Source organism: Nerophis lumbriciformis, linkage group LG09, assembly GCF_033978685.3.
Source record: "Nerophis lumbriciformis linkage group LG09, RoL_Nlum_v2.1, whole genome shotgun sequence".
Lineage (NCBI taxonomy): Eukaryota > Metazoa > Chordata > Actinopteri > Syngnathiformes > Syngnathidae > Nerophis > Nerophis lumbriciformis.
In genome coordinates, this window is record NC_084556.2 from 54,599,964 (window position 1) to 54,627,074 (window position 27,111).

At 40.4% G+C, this 27,111-nt stretch overlaps 1 protein-coding gene across 4 annotated transcripts in view; it reads right to left on the reverse strand.

Moving 5' to 3' along the window:
• LOC133607848 (rho guanine nucleotide exchange factor TIAM1-like) overlaps window positions 1–27,111 on the reverse strand; it is a 229,047-nt gene that overhangs the window by 12,961 nt on the left and 188,975 nt on the right. For all 4 annotated transcript variants that reach the window (XM_061962860.2, XM_061962859.2, XM_061962858.2 and 1 more), the window contains 6 exons: window positions 13,017–13,217; window positions 7,829–7,897; window positions 7,632–7,757; window positions 4,704–4,812; window positions 2,001–2,180; window positions 1,804–1,919 (listed from right to left, as the gene is read on the reverse strand). In XM_061962860.2, the coding sequence (XP_061818844.1) occupies window positions 1,804–1,919; window positions 2,001–2,180; window positions 4,704–4,812; window positions 7,632–7,757; window positions 7,829–7,897; window positions 13,017–13,217 (801 nt within the window). The remainder of the gene's footprint in view (window positions 1–1,803; window positions 1,920–2,000; window positions 2,181–4,703; window positions 4,813–7,631; window positions 7,758–7,828; window positions 7,898–13,016; window positions 13,218–27,111) is intronic.

A 27,111-nucleotide genomic window follows, 5' to 3' on the forward strand; every position in this document is an offset into this window, starting at 1 on the left:
CTAAAATGAATGTTACGACCAAACAGCCGGTGTGTAATAAGTATAGTACTTGCAGTACAAACACTTTGTAGGGCACAACATTGCAAATAAAAACAAAAAAAACGACTTCCTAATTAGACAACATTAGCAATTTTACATGGCGATAATTTGGTCATGACAAAATGCAACTAAGATGAATGTTACGACCAAAGAGCTGGTGTGTAATAAGTATAGTACTTACAGTACAAACACTTTGTAGGGCGCAACATTGCAAAAAAAACAAAAAAAAAACCTACTTCCTAGTTAAGACAACATTAGCAATTTTACATGGCGATAATTTGGTCATGACAAAATACAACTAAGATGAATGTTACGACCAAACAGCTGGTGTGTAATATGTATAGTACTTGCAGTACAAACACTTTGTAAGGCGCAACATTGCAAAAAAAAAAAAAAAAAACCTACTTCCTAATTAGACAACATTAGCAATTTTACATGGCGATAATTTGGTCATGACAAAATACAACTAAGATTAATGTTACGACCAAACAGCCGGTGTGTAATAAGTATAGTACTTGCAGTACAAACACTTTGTAGGGCACAACATTGCAAAAAAAAAAATAATAATAATAATTAATTAATTAAAAAAAAAAAGTTACTTCCTAGTTAGACAACATTAGCAATTTTACATGGCGATAATTTAGTCATGACAAAATACAACTAAGATAAATGTTACGACCAAACAGCTATTGTGTAATAAGTATAGTACTTGCAGTACAAACACTTTGTAGGGCGCAACATTGCAAAAAAAGCTACTTCCTAGTTAGACAACATTAGCGATTTTACATGGCAATAAGTTGGTCATGACAAAATACAACTAAAATGAATGTTACGACCAAACAGCCGGTGTGTAATATGTATAGTACTTGCAGTACAAACACTTTGTAGGGCACAACATTGCAAAAAAAAAATTTTTTTTTAATTAATTTAAAAAAAAAAGTTACCTCCTAGTTAGACAACATTAGCAATTTTACATGGCGATAATTTAGTCATGACAAAATACAACTAAGATGAATGTTACGACCAAACAGCTATTGTGTAATAAGTATAGTACTTGCAGTACAAACACTTTGTAGGGCACAACATTGCAAAAAAAGCTACTTCCTAGTTAGACAACATTAGCGATTTTACATGGCAATAAGTTGGTCATGAAAAAAAATACAACTAAGATGAATGTTACGACCAAACATCTGGTGTGTACTAAGTATAGTACTTGCAGTACAAACACTTTGTAGGGCGCAACATTACAAAAAAAGCTACTTCTTAGTTAGACAACATGCACAGGTAGCGTGTACAGTGCTGCCATCTAATGTCTTGGAAGTGCAACTACACTTAATACATAATAATAATAAAATAAAAATACTTTACACTTGATTCACAGGCTACTGACCATCCATCCATCCATTTTGTACCGCTTGTCCCTTTCGAGGTCGCGGTGGGTTCTGTACCCTATAGGCTACTGACTAGCATTAGCGATTATTCATGGCAATAAGTTGGTCATGAAAAAAAATACAACTAAGATGAAAGTTCCGACCAAACAGCTGGTGTGTAATAAGTATAGTACTTGCAGTACAAACACTTTGTAGGGCGCAACATTACAAAAAAGCAACTCTAGTTAGACAACATGCAGAGGTAGCATGTACAGTGCTGCCATCTAATGTCTTGGAATGGAACTGCATGTCATATTAAAAATAGACTTTTGTTATTAACCACACTGGTAGAGTTGAGTCTGGCTTTTAACTGCAAACACTAGCCATGACCTACTTTCTTGTCCGAGGTCTGGTCGTTGATGAGCTGGTCAAAGACGGCGCCGTACTCCTCGTGAACTTTCTGCATGTCGTTGATGTGACTGGCCACTTTGTTCATGGCCGTCATGGCCACTGGGGGCACGGAAACATCCGTTATTAGTACTAGTCATGGATTATCAGTACTAGTCATGGATTATTAGTGGTGTGGCTCACCGTCCAGGTGGTAATGCTCGTCGCTGTCCGGGTCTGTGAGGGAGAAGAGCTCCCTGAGGAGCAGGGGGTACTTGAGGACCCGCTGGATGGGCTTGATCAGGTAGGACTCCAGTGTGGACGAGTGCTGCCGCCTGGGGTTCCTCTCCTCCAAGAAGGCCTTGAAGTCTGGATCGCTTTTGGCTGAAGACACGCAAAAAGAAAGGCAGAAAGGAACTTACACCACTTCAATGCTGCGGACACGCTTGTTACTGGACACTTTGTAGTCCCACATGACCCTGGTGGCGTGTGACTGCTGCCCACTTGCCATCTACCTCCAATATAATAATAGGTCATGTTGCAAAGTCATTGACTCGCACTACTAGTTGGGTAAATAAACCACCAGTACTAGTTTGGTAAATAAACTATCACTACTAGTTGGGTAAATAAACCACTATTAGTTGGATAATAAATAATCACTACTAGTTGGGTAAATAATCATTTACTACTAGTCAAATAAATAAACCATCACTACTAGTCAGATAACTAAACAATCGCTACTAGTTGGGTAAATAAGCCATTGCTACTGGTTGTGTAAAGAAACCATCGCTACAAGTTGGATGAATAAACCATTGCTACTAGTCAGATAACTAAACGATCACTACTAGTTTGGTAAATAAACAATAACAGCTAGTTTGGTAAATAAACCATCACTACTAGTTGGGTATATACCATCACTACTAGTTGGGTAATACACCATCACTCTATTTGGATGAATAAACCATCATTGGATGAATAAACCACTACTCGTTAAATAAATAAACCATCACTACTAGTAGGATAAATAAACCATCAGTACTAGTTTGGTAAATAAACAATCAGTACTAGTTGGGTAAATAGACCACTATTAGTTGGATGATAAATAATCACTACTAGTTGGGTAAATAAACATTTACTACTAGTCAAATAAATAAATAAACCATCACTACTAGTCAGATAACTAAACAATCGCTACTAGTTGGGTAAATAAGCCCTTGCTACTGGTTGGGTAAATAAACCATCGCTACGAGTTGGATGAATAAACCATCGCTACTAGTTGAGTAAATAAACCATCATTACTAGTCAGATAACTAAATCATCACTACTAGTTTGGTAAATAAACAATCACTACTAGTTTGGTAAATAAACCATCACTACTAGTTGGATATATACTATCACTACTAGTTGGGTAATACACCATCACTCTAGTTGGATAAATAAACCATCACTACTAGTTGGATGAATAAACCACTACTCGTTGAATAAATAAACCATCACTACTAGTTGGGTAATATACAATCACTACTAGTAGGATAAATAAACCATCACTACTAGTTGGGTAATATACCATCACTACTAGTTGGATGAATAAAACATTAATACGAGTTGAGTAAATAAACCATCACTACTAGTCAGATAACTAAATGATCACTACTAGTTTGGTAAATAAACGATCACTACTAGTTTGGTAAATAAACCATCACTACTAGTTGGATATATACTATCACTACTAGTTGGATAATACACCATCACTCTAGTTGGATAAATAAACCATCACTACTAGTTGGATGAATAAACCACTACTCGTTGAATAAATAAACCATCACTACTAGTTGGGTAATATACCATCACTACTAGTAGGATAAATAAACCATCACTACTAGTTGGGTAATATACCATCACTACTAGTTGGATGAATAAAACATTAATACGAGTTGAGTAAATAAACCATCACTACTAGTCAGATAACTAAACTATCACAACTAGTTGGGTAAACAACCAATCATTACTAGTTGGGTAAACACACCATCACTACTAGTTTGGTAAATAAACCATCAGTACTAGTTGGGTAATAAACCATCAGTACTAGTTGGATGAATAAACCATCACTACGAGTTGGATGAATAAACCATCACTACTAGTTGGGTGAATAAACCATCACTACGAGTTGGATAAATAAACCATCACTACTAGTTGGATGAATAAACCATGGCTACGAGTTGGGTAAATAAACCATCACTACTAGTTGGATGAATAAACCATCACTACTAATCAGATAACTAAACTATATAAATAAACCATCACTACTAATCAGATAACTAAACTATCACTACTAGTTGGATGAATAAACCATTACTACGAGTTGAGTAAATAAACCATCACTACTAGTCAGATAACTAAACTAACACTACTAGTTGGGTAAACAAACCATCACTACTAGTTTGGTAAATAAACCATCACTAATAGTTGGGCAATATACCATCACTACTAGTTGGGTAATATGCCATCACTACTAGTTGGATAACTAAACCATCACTACTATTGACATGCTACTGATTAGCATTAGCGATTTTACATGGCGATTTCAACACCTCCAAAGGCGCTAATGAAAAGTACAACTAAAAAGCACATTACAATCAAACAGCTGGTGCATAATAATGAATCATACTTGCAGTGTTAACACTTTGTAGGGCGCAACAAAACAACTATACACTACTGCCATCTAACGTCTCGGACTGTAATTGCAACTTATTGTCGAGTCAAAGGCAAAATTAAAACAATTAAACAGGCTGTAAGTTATTTTGAAATGTTGCAATAAAAACAACATTTATCAACACACACTAAAGTAGCAAAAAGTGGTAGCGTATGGTGAGCGGTAGCCGTCTCTGCCTGGGCCCTAACACTCACCTTTGGCCAGGACTTTGGGGACCTTGGTGTGGCTGGCACAGAAGGCGCTGTAGATCTTGAAGCGGTCGGCGTAGTAAAGGAAAGAGCCGCCCAGGGAGAAGAGAACTTTCTGTGGGAGCAAACATGTTGTGGCTGGGAACTTGTACTTTGACACCTTTAATAATTACAACCTTAACATCAACAAAACTGTATAAACTGTCCATTTCCACGTGTTAGCGCTTGTGCTAGAACCATTTGAAAAGAGTCCAATTAGTAGTGATGGGCAAATGACGCCTTAGTGAGTGTGTGGCACACTCACTGGTTGTATTGACAAGGAATGTTGGGATTGTCCATTTAACAGGGTTCTCTTCATGTATTATTCAGTATGTGGGTTGTATTAAAACCTTTCAAAACAGGTTAGAAGAGCTCTTGTGCGTTCTAATTGAATCCATTCTGGAAAATTATGAATGGATTTAGAATCGGAGTAAATAAAAATCACAATTTGGATGTGAAAAGATTTTTTTCAAGAAAGGTAAAACCAAAAATGTATGTGATAAATGCAACAGTAACAATAAAAATATCAATAATAATTTCAGATTTTTAATCAATAAATGAAAAAAAAAAAAAAATTAATTCTCAAAAATTTTAAATAAATTTAAAATCAAAATGAACGCAAATTATATGTGAATCTTTTTTTTTTTTTTTAAATACAATACTATAAAAACAAATAACCTTAAATAAATTAAAAGACAAAACAGTTGTCAATAACAATATCAATAATAGTTCGATTGTTAGTCCTAAAATGGATTCTGGAAGAAGAAAAAAAGAAAGAAAAATCTAAAATTGTGAATCAATTTAGAATCAGAATAATTAAAAACGCAATTTGGATGTGAATCTTTTTAAAAAAAAACATTTTTGAAAACAATACTAAAAAACAAATAACCTAAAATAAATTAAAAAAACAACAGTGTCAATAACAATATCAATAATAGTTTCAGATTTTTTGTCCTAAAATGGATTCTTGAAAAAAAAAAAGAAAAAAAAAAAGAAAAATCAAAATTTGTGAATCAATTTAGAATCAGAATAATTAAAAATTGCAATTTTGATGTGAATCAATTTTTTTAATACTGAAAAAAGTACAAATTAACGAAAATATCCATAATTATAATATTAATAATAGTTTCAGATTTTATCTCCAAAAACAGATTCTTGAAAAACGTATATATATATATATATATATATATATATATAAATGTTTTTTGTTTTTTTATTTTTATTTTATTTTTTAATCGATTCTCAAAAAATTGTGAATCAATTTAAAATTGGAATGAGGGAAAAAAACGCAATTTGGATGTGATTTTTATTATTTTTTGTTTGAATACAATATTAAACAACAACAAAAAAACTACAACAAATAAAAAGGCAACAGTATCAATAATATTATCAATAAAGGTTTCAGATTTTTAGTACAAAAATTTATAAGAAAAAATAAAAAGTTTTTTTCTTTAATTCTCAAAAATCTGAAATAAATTTGGAATCGGAATGAAGTAAGTAAAATAAACGCAATTTAGATGTAAATGTTTTAAATACAATACTATAAAAACAAATAACCTAAAATAAATTAAAAATCAACAGTGTCAATAACAATATCAATAATAGTTTCAGATTTTTAGTCCTAAATTGGATTCTTGAAGAAAAAAAAAATCAAAATCAAAATCAAAAATTGTGAATCAATTTAGAATCAGAACAATTAAAAATTGCGATTTTGATGTGAATCTATTTTTTTTTAATACTGAAAAAAGTAAAAAATAAACCAAAATATCCATAATTCTAATAATAGTTTCAGATTTTTTTCTCCAAAAACAGATTCTTGAAAAACTTATATATATATATATAAATAAATGTTTTGGGTTTTTTTTTTTAATTTTATCGATTCTCAAAAAATTGTGAATCAATTTAGAATTGGAATGAGGGAAAAAAAGGCAATTTGGATGTGATTTTTATTATTTTTTGTTTAAATACAATATTAAACAACAAAAAACTAAAAGAAATAAAAAGGCAACAATATCAATAATACTATCAATAAAGGTTTCAGATTTTTAGTCCAAAAATTTATAAAAAGTTTTTTTTCTTTAATTCTCAAAAATCTGAAATCAATTTGGAATCGGAATGAAGTAAAATAAACGCAATTTAGATGTTAATCTTTTGAAAAATGTTTTAAATATAATACTATAAAAACAAATAACCTAAAATAAATTAAAAAACAACAGTGTCAAAAACAATATCAATAATAGTTTCAGATTTTTAGTCCTAAATTGGATTCTTGAAGAAAAAAATAAATAAAATAAAAATCAAAAATTGTGAATCAATTTAGAATCAGAATAATTAAAAATCACAATTTGGATGTGAATCTATTTTTTTTTTAATACTGAAAAAAGTAAAAATAAAAATAAACCAAAGTATCCATAATAATAATATTAATAATAGTTTCAGATTTTTAGTCTTAAAAACAGATTCTCGAAAAACATTATTTTTATTTTTTTATTTTTGTATCGATTCTCAAAAAATTGTGAATCAATTTAGAATTGGAATTGGGGAAAAAAACAACGCAATTTGGATGTGATTTTTTGTTTTATTAAACAACTAAAAAACCTAAAATAAATTAAAAAGGCAACACAGTATCAATAATATTAACAATTAAAATGTTGGTCCAAAAATGCATTCTTCAAGAGAAAAAAAGTTTATCTCACTAGTTGGATAATAAAGCATCACTACTGGTTTGGTAAATTAACCATCACTACTAGTTGCATAACTAAATCATCACTACTAGAGTAAATAAACCTTCACTACTAGTTGGATAACTAAACCATCACTACTAGTTGGGTAACTAACCCATAACTACTAGTTAGACACAGGGTGTTGTTAGTGTTTGGTGGAAAAGCACCACACCTTAAACTGCTCCACCCTCTCCAGACGGTCCAGGTCTGGCACCAGTCTGATGCCGTCCTCCAGAGTCCGCAGGAACTCCAGCTGGAAGTCCACCATCTCTCCCAGGTTACCGAACAGAACGTCCAGCTGGACCAGACCAGTGGAGAGTGGACATTAAAGTGTGTGGTGACGTGGAGACTGGGTGGGAGTGGCCTCACCTCATCCTGAGTCAGGAAGTTCTCCTTCTGCAGCGGTGTCAAGTAGCACTCGATGAGGCAACTCAGGTCCTGCAAGACCAGGAACAAGAGCAGACATGAAGGCAGGTGAGTCATGACTGAGGACTACAAGGTGTCCTGACTGAGGACTACAAGGTGTCCTGACTGAGGACTAGAAGGTGTCATGACTGAGGACTAGAAGGTGTCCTGACTGAGGACTAGAAGGTGTCCTGACTGAGGACTAGAAGGAGTCCTGACTGAGGACTAAAAAGTGTCCTGACTGAGGACTACAAGGTGTCATGACTGAGGACTAGAAGGTGTCCTGACTGAGGACTAGAAGGTGTCCTGACTGAGGACTAGAAGGTGTCATGACTGAGGACTACAAGGTGTCCTGACTGAGGACTAGAAGGTGTCATGACTGAGGACTAGAAGGTGTCCCGACTGAGGACTAGAAGGTGTCCCGACTGAGGACTAGAAGGTGTCCTGACTGAGGACTACAAGGTGTCATGACTGAGGACTAGAAGGTGTCCCGACTGAGGACTAGAAGGTGTCCCGACTGAGGACTAGAAGGTGTCCCGACTGAGGACTAGAAGGTGTCCCGACTGAGGACTAGAAGGTGTCCTGACTGAGGACTAGAAGGTGTCATGACTGAGGACTAGAAGGTGTCATGACTGAGGACTAGAAGGTGTCATGACTGAGGACTAGAAGGTGTCATGACTGAGGACTAGAAGGTGTCCCGACTGAGGACTAGAAGGTGTCCTGAATGAGGACTAGAAGGTGACATGACTGAGGACTACAAGGTGTCATGACTGAGGACTAGAAGGTGTCCCGACTGAGGACTAGAAGGTGTCCCGACTGAGGACTAGAAGGTGTCCTAACTGAGGACTAGAAGGTGTCATGACTGAGGACTAGAAGGTGTCCCGACTGAGGACTAGAAGGTGTCCCGACTGAGGACTAGAAGGTGTCCTGACTGAGGACTAGAAGGTGTCCTGACTGAGGACTAGAAGGTGTCCTGACTGAGGACTAGAAGGAGTCATGACTGAGGACTAGAAGGTGTGAGGACTAGAAGGTGTCATGACTGAGGACTAGAAGGTGTCTTGACTGACGACTAGAAGGTGTCCCAACTGAGGACTAGAAGGTGTCTTGACTGAGGACTAGAAGGTGTCATGACTGAGGACTAGAAGGTGTCATGACTGAGGACTAGAAGGAGTCCTGACTGAGGACTAGAAGGTGTCTTGACTGAGGACTAGGTGTCATGACTGAGGACTAGAAGGTGTCATGACTGAGGACTAGAAGGAGTCCTGACTGAGGACTAGAAGGTGTCATGACTGAGGACTAGAAGGTGTCCTGACTGAGGACTAGAAGGTGTGAGGACTAGAAGGTGTCCTGACTGAGGACTAGAAGGAGTCATGACTGAGGACTAGAAGGTGTGAGGACTAGAAGGTGTCATGACTGAGGACTAGAAGGTGTGAGGACTAGAAGGTGTCATGACTGAGGACTAGAAGGTGTCATGACTGAGGACTAGAAGGTGTCATGACTGAGGACTAGAAGGTGTCCCGACTGAGGACTAGAAGGTGTCTTGACTGAGGACTAGAAGGTGTCCCAACTGAGGACTAGTAGGTGTCCCAACTGAGGACTACAAGGTGTCATGACTGAGGACTAGAAGGTGTCATGACTGAGGACTAGAAGGAGTCCTGACTGAGGACTAGAAGGTGTCTTGACTGAGGACTAGAAGGTGTCATGACTGAGGACTAGAAGGTGTCATGACTGAGGACTAGAAGGAGTCCTGACTGAGGACTAGAAGGTGTCATGACTGAGGACTAGAAGGTGTCCTGACTGAGGACTAGAAGGTGTCCTGACTGAGGACTAGAAGGAGTCCTGACTGAGGACTAGAAGGTGTCCTGACTGAGGACTAGAAGGTGTCCTGACTGAGGACTAGAAGGTGTCCTGACTGAGGACTAGAAGGTGTCCTGACTGAGGACTAGAAGGTGTGAGGACTAGAAGGTGTCCTGACTGAGGACTAGAAGGAGTCATGACTGAGGACTAGAAGGTGTGAGGACTAGAAGGTGTCATGACTGAGGACTAGAAGGTGTCATGACTGAGGACGAGAAGGTGTGAGGACCAGAAGGTGTCATGACTGAGGACTAGAAGGTGTGAGGACTAGAAGGTGTCATGACTGAGGACTAGAAGGTGTCCTGACTGAGGACTAGAAGGAGTCATGACTGAGGACTAGAAGGTGTGAGGACCAGAAGGTGTCATGACTGAGGACTAGAAGGTGTGAGGATTACAAGGTGTCATGACTGAGGACTAGAAGGTGTGAGGAGTAGGTGTCATGACTGAGGACTAGAAGGTGTCCTACCTTCACGGTCATGACTGAGGACTAGAAGGTGTCATGACTGAGGACTAGAAGGAGTCCTACCTTCACGGTCATGACTGAGGACTAGAAGGTGTCATGACTGCGGACTAGAAGGTGTCCTACCTTCACGGTCCTGACTGAGGACTAGAAGGTGTCATGACTGAGGACTAGAAGGAGTCCTGACTGAGGACTAGAAGGTGTCCTACCTTCACGGTCATGACTGAGGACTAGAAGGTGTCCTGACTGAGGACTACAAGGAGTCATGACTGAGGACTAGAAGGTGTCATGACTGAGGACTAGAAGGTGTGAGGACTACAAGGTGTCATGACTGAGGACTAGAAGGTGTGAGGAGTAGGTGTCATGACTGAGGACTAGAAGGTGTGAGGAGTAGGTGTCATGACTGAGGACTAGAAGGTGTCCTACCTTCACGGTCATGACTGAGGACTAGAAGGTGTCATGACTGAGGACTAGAAGGTGTCATGACTGCGGACTAGAAGGTGTCCTACCTTCACGGTCATGACTGAGGACTAGAAGGTGTCATGACTGAGGACTAGAAGGAGTCTTGACTGAGGACTAGAAGGTTTCCTACCTTCACGGTCATGACTGAGGACTAGAAGGAGTCTTGACTGAGGACTAGAAGGTGTCCTACCTTCACAGTCCTGACTGAGGACTAGAAGGTGTCATGACTGAGGAATAGAAGGTGTCCTACCTTCACGGTCCTGACTGAGGACTAGAAGGTGTCATGACTGAGGACTAGAAGGAGTCCTACCTTCACGGTCATGACTGAGGACTAGAAGGTGTCCTGACTGAGGACTACAAGGAGTCATGACTGAGGACTAGAAGGTGTCATGACTGAGGACTAGAAGGTGTGAGGACTACAAGGTGTCATGACTGAGGACTAGAAGGTGTGAGGAGTAGGTGTCATGACTGAGGACTAGAAGGTGTCCTACCTTCACGGTCATGACTGAGGACTAGAAGGTGTCCTACCTTCATGGTCATGACTGAGGACTAGCAGGTGTCATGACTGAGGACTAGAAGGTGTCCTGACTGAAGACTAGAAGGTGTCCTGACTGAGGACTAGAAGGTGTCCTACCTTCACGGTCATGACTGAGGACTAGAAGGAGTCCTGACTGAGGACTAGAAGGTGTCATGACTGAGAACTAGAAGGTGTCCTGTCTGAGGACTAGAATTTGTCCTGACTGAGGACTACAAGGTGTCATGACTGAGGACTAGAAGATGTCATGACTGAGGACTAGAAGATGTCATGACTGAGGACTAGAAGGTGTCCTGACTGAGGACTAAAATTTGTCCTGACTGAGGACTACAAGGTGTCATGACTGAGGACTAGAAGGTGTCATGACTGAAGACTACAAGGTGTCATGACTGAGGACTAGAAGGTGTCCTGACTGAGGACTAGAAGGTGTCATGACTGAGGACTAGAAGGTGTCCTGACTGAGGACTAGAAGGAGTCCTGACTGAGGACTAGAAGGTGTCATGACTGAGAACTAGAAGGTGTCCTGTCTGAGGACTAGAATTTGTCCTGACTGAGGACTACAAGGTGTCATGACTGAGGACTAGAAGATGTCATGACTGAGGACTAGAAGATGTCATGACTGAGGACTAGAAGGTGTCCTGACTGAGGACTAAAATTTGTCCTGACTGAGGACTACAAGGTGTCATGACTGAGGACTAGAAGGTGTCATGACTGAAGACTACAAGGTGTCATGACTGAGGACTAGAAGGTGTCCTGACTGAGGACTAGAAGGTGTCATGACTGAGGACTAGAAGGTGTCCTGACTGAGGACTAGAAGGAGTCCTGACTGAGGACTAGAAGGTGTCATGACTGAGAACTAGAAGGTGTCCTGTCTGAGGACTAGAATTTGTCCTGACTGAGGACTACAAGGTGTCATGACTGAGGACTAGAAGATGTCATGACTGAGGACTAGAAGATGTCATGACTGAGGACTAGAAGGTGTCCTGACTGAGGACTAAAATTTGTCCTGACTGAGGACTACAAGGTGTCATGACTGAGGACTAGAAGGTGTCATGACTGAAGACTACAAGGTGTCATGACTGAGGACTAGAAGGTGTCCTGACTGAGGACTAGAAGGTGTCATGACTGAGGACTAGAAGGTGTCCTGACTGAGGACTAGAAGATTTCATGACTGAGGACTAGAGGGTGTGAGGACTAGAAGGTGTCCTGACTGAGGACTAGAAGGAGTCATGACTGAGGACTAGAAGGTGTCATGACTGAGGACTAGAAGGTGTCATGACTGAAGACTACAAGGTGTCATGACTGAGGACTAGAAGGTGTCCTGACTGAGGACTAGAAGGTGTCATGACTGAGGACTAGAAGGTGTCCTGACTGAGGACTAGAAGATTTCATGACTGAGGACTAGAGGGTGTGAGGACTAGAAGGTGTCCTGACTGAGGACTAGAAGGAGTCATGACTGAGGACTAGAAGGTGTCATGACTGAGGACTAGAAGGTGTCATGACTGAGGACTAGAAGGAGTCCTGACTGAGGACTAGAAGGAGTCCTGACTGAGGACTAGAAGGTGTCCTGACTGAGGACTAGAAGGTGTCATGACTGAGGACTAGAAGGTGTCATGACTGAGGACTAGAAGGTGTCATGACTGAGGACTAGAAGGTGTCATGACTGAGGACTAGAAGGTTTCCTCACTGATGACTAGAAGGTGTCCTGACTGAGGACTAGAAGGTGTCCTGACTGAGGACTGGAAGGTGTGAGGACTAGAAGGTGTCCTGACTGAGGACTAGAAGGTGTCCTGACTGAGGACTAGAAGGAGTCCTGACTGAGGACTAGAAGGTAATCCTACCTTCACGTAAGTCTTCTCCGTGTCCACCAGCTCGTTGATGACCTTGCGCAGCTTGTCGGCGTGTGACAGCTGCCTCTGAGCCGCCGTGCCCCCACAGGGCGGGAGGGCCGACACGGGGCTGGGCGAGAGGGACGAGGAGGACGAGGACGAGGACATCTGACACTCGGCAGCGTCGTGGAGGCAGAAGGTGGCCACCTGCTCCTGTGGGGAACACATATCACACCTGTTAACATGTACGCCCCCTTCAGGTGTAGCACACTAATGATGATGTCACACCTTTGCATTCAAACCTCTCAAGGCCTCGTGGCCACATGCGTGGACACCACCTTTTAGCTCTTATTCCCTAAACTGTGTACACTACTGAATTGGGGTCTTATGGCCACTTATGTGGACACTTATACTGCCATCTGGTGGTGTCAGAAGAGTATAACATACAATGGAATTAAAAAGTGTAAAAATAAGAATTAGCATGTCACTAAACATGAAGTACACATTTGTGTACTTATGGACTAAGTACATTACATCAAAAGATGATTCTTAGTTTTTTTAATTCTAATTTTTTCCGATTTATTTTGGGTAAGCACTCCATTTTTGTTGGTCCAGCTGGCCCGGGACATTTTTTCCGATTTATTTTGGGTAAGCACTCCATTTATGTTGGTCCAGCTGGCCTGGGACGTTTTTCCTGGTTAATTTTGGGTAAGCACTCCATTTATGTTGGTCCAGCTGGCCCGGAACAATTTTTCCGGTTTATTTTGGATAAGCACTCCATTTATGTTGGTCCAGCTGGCCTGGGACGTTTTTCCTGGTTAATTTTGGGTAAACACTCCATTTATGTTGGTCCAGCTGGCCCGGAACAATTTTTCCGGTTTATTTTGGATAAGCACTCCATTTATGTTGGTCCAGCTGGCCTGGGACATTTTTTCCGATTTATTTTGGATAAGCACTCCATTTATGTTGGTCCAGCTGGCCGGGGACATTTTTTCCGATTTATTTTGGATAAGCACTCCATTTATGTTGGTCCAGCTGGCCTGGGACGTTTTTCCTGGTTAATTTTGGGTAAGCACTCCATTTATGTTGGTCCAGCTGGCCCGGAACAATTTTTCCGGTTTATTTTGGATAAGCACTCCATTTATGTTGGTCCAGCTGGCCCGGGACATTTTTTCCGATTTATTTTGGGTAAGCACTCCATTTATGTTGGTCCAGCTGGCCCGGGACATTTTTTCCGGTTTATTTTGGGTAAGCACTCCATTTATGTTGGTCCAGCTGGCCGGGGACATTTTTTCCGATTTATTTTGGGTAACCATTTATGTTGGTCCAGCTGGCCCGGAACAATTTTTCCGGTTTATTTTGGATAAGCACTCCATTTATGTTGGTCCAGCTGGCCGGGGACATTTTTTCCGATTTATTTTGGGTAAGGACTCCATTTATGTTGGTCCAGCTGGCCGGGGACATTTTTTCCGATTTATTTTGGGAAAGCACTCCATTTATGTTGGTCCAGCTGGCCCGGAACAATTTTTCCGGTTTATTTTGGATAAGCACTCCATTTATGTTGGTCCAGCTGGCCCGGGACATTTTTTCCGATTTATTTTGGGTAAGCACTCCATTTATGTTGGTCCAGCTGGCCTGGGACGTTTTTCCTGGTTAATTTTGGGTAAGCACTCCATTTATGTTGGTCCAGCTGGCCGGGGACATTTTTTCCGATTTATTTTGGGTAAGGACTCCATTTATGTTGGTCCAGCTGGCCCGGAACAATTTTTCCGGTTTATTTTGGATAAGCACTCCATTTATGTTGGTCCAGCTGGCCGGGGACATTTTTTCCGATTTATTTTGGGTAAGGACTCCATTTATGTTGGTCCAGCTGGCCGGGGACATTTTTTCCGATTTATTTTGGGAAAGCACTCCATTTATGTTGGTCCAGCTGGCCCGGAACAATTTTTCCGGTTTATTTTGGATAAGCACTCCATTTATGTTGGTCCAGCTGGCCCGGGACATTTTTTCCGATTTATTTTGGGTAAGCACTCCATTTATGTTGGTCCAGCTGGCCTGGGACGTTTTTCCTGGTTAATTTTGGGTAAGCACTCCATTTATGTTGGTCCAGCTGGCCGGGGACATTTTTTCCGATTTATTTTGGGTAAGGACTCCATTTATGTTGGTCCAGCTGGCCCGGAACAATTTTTCCGGTTTATTTTGGATAAGCACTCCATTTATGTTGGTCCAGCTGGCCGGGGACATTTTTTCCGATTTATTTTGGGTAAGGACTCCATTTATGTTGGTCCAGCTGGCCGGGGACATTTTTTCCGATTTATTTTGGGAAAGCACTCCATTTATGTTGGTCCAGCTGGCCCGGAACAATTTTTCCGGTTTATTTTGGATAAGCACTCCATTTATGTTGGTCCAGCTGGCCCGGGACATTTTTTCCGATTTATTTTGGGTAAGCACTCCATTTATGTTGGTCCAGCTGGCCTGGGACGTTTTTCCTGGTTAATTTTGGGTAAGCACTCCATTTATGTTGGTCCAGCTGGCCGGGGACATTTTTTCCGATTTATTTTGGGTAAGGACTCCATTTATGTTGGTCCAGCTGGCCCGGAACAATTTTTCCGGTTTATTTTGGATAAGCACTCCATTTATGTTGGTCCAGCTGGCCGGGGACATTTTTTCCGATTTATTTTGGGTAAGGACTCCATTTATGTTGGTCCAGCTGGCCGGGGACATTTTTTCCGATTTATTTTGGGAAAGCACTCCATTTATGTTGGTCCAGCTGGCCCGGAACAATTTTTCCGGTTTATTTTGGATAAGCACTCCATTTATGTTGGTCCAGCTGGCCCGGGACATTTTTTCCGATTTATTTTGGGTAAGCACTCCATTTATGTTGGTCCAGCTGGCCTGGGACGTTTTTCCTGGTTAATTTTGGGTAAGCACTCCATTTATGTTGGTCCAGCTGGCCCGGAACAATTTTTCCGGTTTATTTTGGATAAGCACTCCATTTATGTTGGTCCAGCTGGCCTGGGACGTTTTTCCTGGTTAATTTTGGGTAAACACTCCATTTATGTTGGTCCAGCTGGCCCGGAACAATTTTTCCGGTTTATTTTGGATAAGCACTCCATTTATGTTGGTCCAGCTGGCCTGGGACATTTTTTCCGATTTATTTTGGATAAGCACTCCATTTATGTTGGTCCAGCTGGCCGGGGACATTTTTTCCGATTTATTTTGGATAAGCACTCCATTTATGTTGGTCCAGCTGGCCTGGGACGTTTTTCCTGGTTAATTTTGGGTAAGCACTCCATTTATGTTGGTCCAGCTGGCCCGGAACAATTTTTCCGGTTTATTTTGGATAAGCACTCCATTTATGTTGGTCCAGCTGGCCCGGGACATTTTTTCCGATTTATTTTGGGTAAGCACTCCATTTATGTTGGTCCAGCTGGCCGGGGACATTTTTTCCGATTTATTTTGGGAAAGCACTCCATTTATGTTGGTCCAGCTGGCCCGGAACAATTTTTCCGGTTTATTTTGGATAAGCACTCCATTTATGTTGGTCCAGCTGGCCCGGGACATTTTTTCCGATTTATTTTGGGTAAGCACTCCATTTATGTTGGTCCAGCTGGCCTGGGACGTTTTTCCTGGTTAATTTTGGGTAAGCACTCCATTTATGTTGGTCCAGCTGGCCGGGGACATTTTTTCCGATTTATTTTGGGTAAGGACTCCATTTATGTTGGTCCAGCTGGCCCGGAACAATTTTTCCGGTTTATTTTGGATAAGCACTCCATTTATGTTGGTCCAGCTGGCCGGGGACATTTTTTCCAGTTTATTTTGGGTAAACGCTCTATTTATGTTGGTCAACCTGGCCCGGGACATCTTTTCCGATTTTTTTGGGTAGAAACTCCATTTATGTTGGTCCAGCTGGCCAGGGACATTTTTTCCGGTTTATTTTGGGTAAGCACTCCATTTATGTTGGTCCAGCTGGCCCGGGACATTTTTTCCGATTTATTTTGGGTAAGCACTCCATTTATGTTGGTCCAGCTGGCCTGGGACATTTTTTCCGGTTTATTTTGGGTAAGCACTCCATTTATGTTGGTCCAGCTGGCATGGGACATTTTTTTCGGGTTTATTTTGGGAGAAGCACTCCATTTATGTTGGTCCAGCTGGCCTGGGACATTTTTTTCCGGTTTATTTTGGGTAAGCACTCCATTTATGTTGGTCCAGCTGACCTGGGACATTTTTTTCCAGTTTATTTTGGGTAAGCACTCCATTTATGTCAGCATAACTTTTCTCCAAGTTCCACATTTTGCAACTTTTGAGTCACTTTCACCTCCCTCTCTCTGCATTCGTCTGCTCCAACATTTCCCTCTTCCTTTGTGCTCGCTTCTAGAAGCTGTAGTTCATCCTCAGTATATTCAGCTTCAAAAATATAAGGTTGTGAATCCTCATTTGTCCAAAAAATAGTCATCCCTGTTATTCTATTACCAAGTCTGCCATGATTAGAACACACACTCGCGTTTGTTTCCGGAAGTAGGAACACACATTTGTTGCAGGAAGTTGCGGAAGTGCGTTGCTATGGAAACGGAAATCAATGCGCTGAGGAAATAGTTCCGGCAATGATTAAAATGACAAATACGGTAAATATTACATTTTAAAGGCTACAATGGTTGACTTTTATTAGCCGCATCTTCTAAGCATTTTTTAATCATCTTTCAAGTGTGTTCTTGTCTCTCATAATGATTGTAAATGATAGGCCAAAATACAAAAAATATGCAGTTCTTTTTTTTCTGCAAACATTATACAGTGGAACCTCAATTACCAACACCCTCTAATTGCGTATACTTTTCGATTTAGCAACTTTTACATGGAACCAAATATGCCTTCTATTCATTCATTCTGTCGCCTGCAGGCAAAAAGCAGGGCACAGCATTTTTGAGGAGGCGGAGCCCTCCACGTCACTTCAGCGTGTTTCTTTTGGGGTTTTCTTCGCCTTTTGATAAGCTTTGTCCCATTTTGCTCACTCAACATGAATCCCCAAAAGACAACAGACCAGCGTGGAAAAGGAGAGAATTGCTGTGGAGTTAAAAAAAAAAAAAAAAAAAGGATTATTTGTGAGAAGTACATTGTACCACAGCAAGCTTTAACTGTGTTGAGACTGCGGACTTTACTGGAAAAAGATGCCAAAGCAGACTTATTTCACGTCTCTCCCTCTGTCTGCTCCTTCTTTGCCGAATTTTACTATTTTAAAACGTAATTATTGTAGCAATATGCTTGATAAAGTTAAGGATTTTTGTGATTTCTGATCGTTTGTGAGGGCACTAAAGTATGTTTGTACACAGCGAGCCAGACAGTGTGTGTACTGTAGTTGTAAGAACACGCATGACGTGCTGCGTGTATCATGATCGATATAAAGTGTGACTCACTCGATGGTCCAGCTGGCCGGGGATGTTTTTTTCCGGTTTATTTGGGGTAAGCACTCCATTTATGTCGAAACAACATGGCTTCAAGTTACACATTTTGCAGCTTTGTGTCACTTTCTCCTCACTCTCGGCTTCCCGTCTGCTCCAACGTCTCACCCTTCCTCCGCGCTCGCTTCTAGAAGCCAGCAGTTCATCCTCAGTATATTCAGCTTCAAAAATATAAGGTTGTGAGTCCTCATTTGTTCAAAAATAGTCATCCTTGTTATTCTATTACCAAATCTGCCATGATTAGAATACACACTCGCCTTTGCTTCCGGAAGTAGGAATGCACATTTGTTGCAGGAAGTCGGAAGTGCGTCACTATGGAAACAAAAATCTATGCGCTGAGGAAATAGTTCCGGCATTGATTAAAATGACAAATACGGTAAAAATTACATTTTAAAAGCTACAATGGTTGACTTTCATTAGCCGCATCTTCTAAGCATTTTTTAATCATCTTTCAAGTCCTAAACATTTTTTTTTCAACTTTTGACAAGTTTTGTCCATTTTGCTCATGAGTCCCAAAAAGACAACAGACCAGCGTGGAAAAGGACAGAATCGCTGTGGAGTTAAATAAATAGAAAAAGGAGACGTACATTAATGACGCTCACAAGTATGGAAGACTGCAAGCTTTAATTGTGATGAGACTCCGAATTTTACTCGAAAAAGATGCCAAAGCAGACTAATTTCACATTTCTCTCCCTCTGTCTGCTCCTTCTTTGCCGAATTTTACTATTTTAAAACGTAATTATTGTAGCAATATGCTTGATAAAGTTAAGGATTTTTGTGATTTCTGATCGTTTGTGAGGGCACTAAAGTATGTTTGTACACAGCGAGCCAGACAGCGTGTGTACTGTAGTTGTAATAACACGCATGACGTGCTGCGTGTATCATGATCGATATAAAGTGTGACTCACTCGATGGTCCAGCTGGCCGGGGACGATTTTTTTCCGGTTTATTTTGGGTAAGCACTCCATTTATGTCGAAACAACATGGCTTCAAGTTACACATTTTGCAGCTTTGTGTCACTTTCTCCTCACTCTGTCGGCTTCACGTCTGCTCCAACGTCTCACCCTTCCTCCGCGCTGGCTTCTAGAAGCCAGCAGTTCATCCTCAGTATATTCAGCTTCAAAAATATAAGGTTGTGAGTCCTCATTTGTTCAAAAATAGTCATCCTTGTTATTCTATTACCAAGTCTGCCATGATTAGAATAGTTGACTTTCATTAGCCGCATCTTCTAAGCATTTTTTTAATCATCTTTCAAGTCCTAAACATTTTTTTTTCAACTTTTGACAGGTTTTGTCCATTTTGCTCATGAGTCCCAAAAAGACAACAGACCAGCGTGGAAAAGGACAGAATCGCTGTGGAGTTAAATAAATAGAAAAAGGAGACGTACATTAATGACGCTCACAAGTATGGAAGACTGCAAGCTTTAATTGTGATGAGACTCCGAACTTTACTCGAAAAAGATGCCAAAGCAGACTAATTTCACATTTCTCTCCCTCTGTCTGCTCCTTCTTTGCCGAATTTGACTCTTTAAAAAAATAATTATTGTAGCAATATGCTTGGTAAAGTTAAGGATTTTTTGTGATTTCTGATCGTTTGTGAGGGCACTAAAGTATGTTTGTACACAGCGAGCCAGACAGCGTATGTACTGTTGTTGAAATAACACGCATGGCGTGCTGCGTGTATCATGATCGATATAAAGTGTGACTCACTCGATGGTCAAGCTGGCCGGGGACGATTTTTTCCGGTTTATTTTGGGTAAGCACTCCATTTATGTTGAAGTTACACATTTTAAAGTTAAAGTTAAAGTACCAATGATAGTCACACACACACTAAGTGTGGTGAAATTTGTCTTCTGCATTTGACCCATCACCCTTGATCACCCCCTGGTAGGTGAGGGGAGCAGTGGGCAGCAGCGGTGGCCGCGCCCGGGAATAATTTTTGGTGATTTAACCCCCAATTCTAACGCTTGATGCTGAGTGCCAAGCAGGGAGGTAATGGGTCCCATTTTTATAGTCTTTGGTATGACTCGGCCGGGGTTTGAACTCACAACCTACCGATCTCAGGGCGGACACTCTAACCACTAGGCCACTGAGTAGGTTATTTTGCAGCTTTGTGTCACTTTCTCCTCACTCTGTCGCCTTCCCGTCTGCTCCAACGTCTCACCCTTCCTCCGCGCTGGCTTCTAGAAGCCAGCTGTTCATCCTCAGTATATTCAGCTTCAAAAATATAAGGTTGTGAATCCTCATTTGTCCAAAAAAAAATAGTCGTCCCTGTTATTCTATTACCAAGTCTGGTAAAGTCACTTGCGTTTGTTTCCGGAATTAGGAACACATGTGTTGCAGGAAGTCAGAAATGCGTCGCTATGGAAACAGAAATCAACGCGCTGAGGAAATAGGACTTGTGTGTGCGTGGATGTTGGGAAAGCAGCGCGTACAGGACAGTTCAGCATGTCATTGTTGTTTTGGCTTGAAAGTTTGATACACAGGACGTTAATATTGTGTTCAAAGCAAACAAACCTTCACTAAAACGTGACTTTACGGAGAGATTTGCTTCGAAATCCAAACTTTCCCATTTACGAACCCTGTTCAAGAGCAATTAAATAGAGGTTCCGCTGTATTATCATGACAACATTTGCAGAAGACACGTGCACGGCGCTGACACATCACAGTGACACACAGATGCTGAGGTGGCAACAGGCCCGTCTAAACAGATTGCACGCCTTGTCCGTTAACTCTGCACCAGTGACAAACTCACTTTTCCATCCAGGCGCTCAAAACCTGTTGGGCAGCACCGACACACACACACACACACACACACGCACACGCACACGCACACGCACACAACCACGTGAGACATAAATCAAACTAATAGGGACACGAGCGCCATGCTAACAAGCTAGTTAGCAAGTCCAAGAGCGCCACCGGCGGCCGCCAGACCGCTTTCACGCCGACCGGGCGACAGATGGAGCGGCGAGCAGAGACACATGCCAGAGTGACACGGATGATGATGCGTGACGCGTCGGCGCCAACCCTCATTAAGAAGCCGCTTTCATAAAAAAAAATTATAGAAAATGAGAGACTGACATGCACGTGCCAAATAGTGTGCATTGACTCTATGGATGACTAAGAGTGATGCCAAATTGTGTGCATTGTTTCTATGGATGACTAAGAGTGATGCCAAATTGTGTGCATTGCTTCTATGGATAACTCGGAGTGATGCCAAATAGTGTGCATTGTTTCTATGGATAACTAAGAGTGATGCCAAATAGTGTGCATTGCTTCTATGGATAACTCGGAGTGATGCCAAATAGTGTGCATTGTTTCTATGGATAACTAAGAGTGATGCCAAATAGTGTGCATTGTTTCTATGGATGACTAAGAGTGATGCCAAATAGTGTGCATTGCTCGTGTAGATAACTAAGAGTGATGCCAAATAGTGTGCATTGTTTCTATGGATAACTAAGAGTGATGCCAAATAGTGTGCATTGCTTCTATGGATAACTAGGAGTGATGCCAAATAGTGTGCATTGCTTCTATGGATAACTAAGAGTGATGCCAAATAGTGTGTATTGCTCATATAAATAACTAAGAGTGATGCCAAATAGTGTGCATTGTTTCTATGGATGACTAAGAGTGATGCCAAATAGTGTGCATTGTTTATATGGATAACTATGAGTGATGCCAAATAGTGTGCATTGTTTTTATGGATAACTAAGAGTGATGCCAAATAATGTGCATTGCTTCTATGGATAACTGAGAGTGATGCCAAATAGTGTGCATTGTTTCAATGGATGACTACGAGTGATGCCAAATAGTGTGCATTGCTTCTATGGATGACTAAGAGTGATGCCAAATAGTGTGCATTGTTTCTATGGATGACTAAGAGTGATGCCAAATAGTGTGCATTGTTTCTATGGATGACTAAGAGTGATGCCAAATAGTGTGCATTGTTTCTATGGATGACTAAGAGTGATGCCAAATAGTGTGCATTGTTTCTATGGATGACTAAGAGTGATGCCAAATAGTGTGCATTGTTTCTATGGATGACTAAGAGTGATGCCAAATAGTGTGCATTGTTTCTATGGATGACTAAGAGTGATGCCAAATAGTGTGCATTGTTTCTATGGATGACTAAGAGTGATGCCAAATAGTGTGCATTGCTTCTATGGATAACTAGGAGTGATGCCAAATAGTGTGCATTGTTTCTATGGATAACAGAGTGATGCCAAATAGTGTGCATTGTTTCTATGGATGACTGAGAGTGATGCCAAATAGTGTGCATTGTTTCTATGGATAACTAAGAGTGATGCCAAATAGTGTGCATTGCTGGTGTAAATAACTAAGACTGATGCCAAATAGTGTGCATTGTTTCTATGGATGACTAAGAGTGATGCCAAATAGTGTGCATTGTTTCTATGGATGACTAAGAGTGATGCCAAATAGTGTACATTGTTCGTTTGGATCACTAAGAGTGATGCCAAATAGTGTGCATTGCTTCTATGGATGACTAAGAGTGATGCCAAATAGTGTGCATTGTTTCTATGGATGACTAAGAGTGATGCCAAATAATGTGCATTGCTTCTATGGATAACTAAGAGTGATGCCAAATAGTGTGCATTGCTTCTATGGATAACTAAGAGTGATGCCAAATAATGTGCATTGTTTCTATGGATGAATAAGAGTGATGCCAAATAGTGTGCATTGTTTCTATGATGACTAAGAGTGATGCCAAATAATGTGCATTGCTTCTATGGATGACTGAGAGTGATGCCAAATAGTGTGCATTGCTTCTATGGATGACTGAGAGTGATGCCAAATAGTGTGCATTGTTTCTATGGATGACTAAGAGTGATGCCAAATAGTGTGCATTGTTTCTATGGATGACTAAGAGTGATGCCAAATAATGTGCATTGCTTCTATGGATAACTAAGAGTGATGCCAAATAGTGTGCATTGCTTCTATGGATAACTAAGAGTGATGCCAAATAGTGTGCATTGTTTCTATGGATGAATAAGAGTGATGCCAAATAGTGTGCATTGTTTCTATGGATAACTGAGAGTGATGCCAAATAGTGTGCATTGCTTCTATGGATGACTAAGAGTGATGCCAAATAGTGTACATTGTTCGTTTGGATCACTAAGAGTGATGCCAAATAGTGTGCATTGCTTCTATGGATAACTAAGAGTGATGCCAAATAGTGTGCATTGCTTATATGGATGACTAAGAGTGATGCCAAATAGTGTGCATTGTTTCTATGGATGACTAGGAGTGATGCCAAATAGTGTGCATTGTTTCTATGGATGACTAGGAGTGATGCCAAATAGTGTGCATTGCTTCTATGGATGACTAGGAGTGATGCCAAATAGTGTGCATTGTTTCTATGGATAACTGAGAGTGATGCCAAATAGTGTGCATTGCTTCTATGGATAACTAAGAGTGATGCCAAATAGTGTGCTTTGCTGGTGTAAATAACTAAGAGTGATGCCATATAGTGTGCATTGCTGGTGTAAATAACTAAGAGTGATGCCAAATAGTGTGTAATAATTAGTAAATAAATAAGTGTGTATTATATTAAAAAAAAGCATCTCACCGGATGTGAAACATCAGAATAAAAAGATTTTGAGGAGCATTTAGACGACTTCTTCCCTCTCTTCCTCCTCCTGATGCTGAAGGCGGACATGCTGGCGGATCCGAGCTCAAACAAAAGTCCGTGGTCCATGACTTTGTGTACCTCCCACACCCGTATCCACACACCATGTGACACAGGTGAGAAGGAGACGTGAGTCAAGAAGCAGAAGTTGCTTGAGGAGCAAGGGAGGAGGAGACAAGGAAGGGAGGAGGGAGAGGAAGGAAGGAAGCACAACACTTGCTCGGTCATGACTGACTTGTAATGGATCTGTCGCGTGCCACAATAGCCAGCAATATGTTTGGAGGACAAAAAGGTGAGGCCTTTAATCCCAGGAACACCATCCCTACCGTCAAGCATGGTGGTGATGGTATTATGCTCTGGGCCTGTTTTGCTGCCAATGGAACTGATGCTTTAAATGGGGACAATCTGTGTGTGTGTGTCTGTGTCTGTGTCTGTGTCTGTGTCTGTGTGTGTGTGTGTGTGTGTGTGTGTGTGTGTGTGTGTGTGTGTGTGTGTGTGTGTGTACGACTCCAGGGAATGTGGAAATGTAAATACAAGTAGACAAGACTCTGTCACATGACTTCAATCGCCACATTAAATAACTGGATGTCATTTATTATTATTTTTATTATTATTATTCATGTTTCACACCACAAACATCACATGTGTGATCAGCTCCAGCAAAAATGTCCAATGGGAATTTTTTAAAAACCCGATAAAAAAAATAGAGGTAAAAGTCAGAATAATTGTATCTAAGTTATCACAAAACTTTGTGTGTCAATGAGTTCCCGGCCAGCAGACAAAAGCTGTCTTTGATCTGACCAATCGAAAAGCTTGTAAACTCCACTGTGTAGGATGGGAAGCGACATGAAGGTGTCGGTTTCTTTGATGTATTTGTAATCCACAGGAAGATTTTGTCTACAAAGCGGAGACCTGACTCCCCTCCAGGCACCTTTTCTTTGAACTGTTTTGTGACCAAAGGCAACGGCTGTTTACGACCCCCCTCCCTTTAGAAACAGCTGTTGCCATGTAATCAGGGAAAGTCCAAATAAAAGAGGAGGCGTGCAATCTTTCGTCAGAGCGTGGTGAGACACTGTACGAGAGTACAGCCCAGACGTTTCTCCTCAATTGAACCAAATTTAATTCTGTCTCTGTTTGATTCCTTGCTTCTTGTCTTGTTTAATAGATGTCATCAGTGTTTGAACCTGACAGTAAAAGGTATCATGTCATGAGAAACAGCTGACATGTTGATACTAATAATAAAAAAACAACAATCAGGATTAGGAAAAAAAGTATTTTCTGCCAGGTCAAGCAATGCAAACAGAACCTGGTTCAATTCCCTCGCTCTCCCTCATTCCAAAGTCGCAGCGGCTGTTTACGACCCCCGTCCCTTTAGAAACAGCTGTTGCCATGTAATCAGGGAAAGTCCAAATAAAAGAGGAGGCGTGCAATCTTTCGTCAGAGCGTGGTGGGACACTGTGCGAGAGTACAGCCCAGACGTTTCTCCTCAATTGAGCCAAATTTAATTCTGTCTCTGTTTGATTCCTTGCTTCTTGTCTTGTTTAATAGATGTCATCAGTGTTTGAACCTGACAGTAAAAGGTATCATGTCATGAGAAACAGCTGACATGTTGATACTAATAATCAACAAAAATGTCTCTTTATAATTATATTTATGACTTTTTATGAGACTATTTAATAGGAGTTGCATCTAACAACTGGATCTGATTCCATTCAGAATCAATCCTGGATTCTCTCGCGATGTTGATATCATAATTACAATGAAACTGTTTCCAAACAGCCTAAAAATGTATGCTTATTACTTTTTTTTAATTTTATTTTATTTTTTTAAATTATTATTATTATTATTTATTATCATTTTTTGTTTATTATTTTTTATTTTATTATTAGTTATTACTTTATGAAAATGATGAATCTACGTTCTAATTACATGCAAGGTCCAACATAGTTAAAAAAAAAAAAAAAAAAAGTATTTTCTGCCAGGTCAAGCAATGCAAACAGAACCTGGTTCAATTCCCTCGCTCTCCCTCATTCCAAAGTCGCAGCGGCTGTTTACGACCCCCCTCCCTTTAGAAACAGCTTTTGCCATGTAATCAGGGAAAGTCCAAATAAAAGAGGAGGCGTGCAATCTTTCGTCAGAGCGTGGTGAGACACTGTACGAGAGTACAGCCCAGACGTTTCTCCTCAATTGAGCCAAATTTAATTCTGTCTGTTTGATTCCTTGCTTCTTGTCTTGTTTAATAGATGTCATCAGTGTTTGAACCTGACAGTAAAAGGTATCATGTCATGAGAAACAGCTGACATGTTGATACTAATATTCAACAAAAATGTCTCTTTATAATTATATTTATGACTTTTTATGAGAGTATTTAATAGGAGTTGCATCTAACAACTGGATCTGATTCCATTCAGAATCAATCCTGGATTCTCTCGCGATGTTGATATCATAATTACAATGAAACTGTTTCCAAACATGTTAGAAAAACTTCTGGTTGCATGCAGACGGCCTAAAAATTTATTCTTATTACTTTTAATTTATTTATTATTTTTTTAAATTATTATTATTTATTTATTTATTTTTTGGTTATAATTTTTTATTTTATTATTAGTTATTACTTTATGAAAATGATGAATCTACGTTCTAATTACATGCAAGGTCCAACATAGTTAAAAAACAACAATCAGGATTAGGGAAAAAAAGTATTTTCTGCCAGGTCAAGCAATGCAAACAGAACCTGGTTCAATTCCCTCGCTCTCCCTCATTCCAAAGTCGCAGCGGCTGTTTACGACCCCCCTCCCTTTAGAAACAGCTGTTGCCATGTAACCAGGGAAAGTCCAAATAAAAGAGGAGGCGTGCAATCTTTCGTCGGAGCGTGGTGGGACACTGTACGAGAGTACAGCCCAGACGTTTCTCCTCAATTGAGCCAAATTTAATTCTGTCTCTGTTTGATTCCTTGCTTCTTGTCTTGTTTAATAGATGTCATCAGTGTTTGAACCTGACAG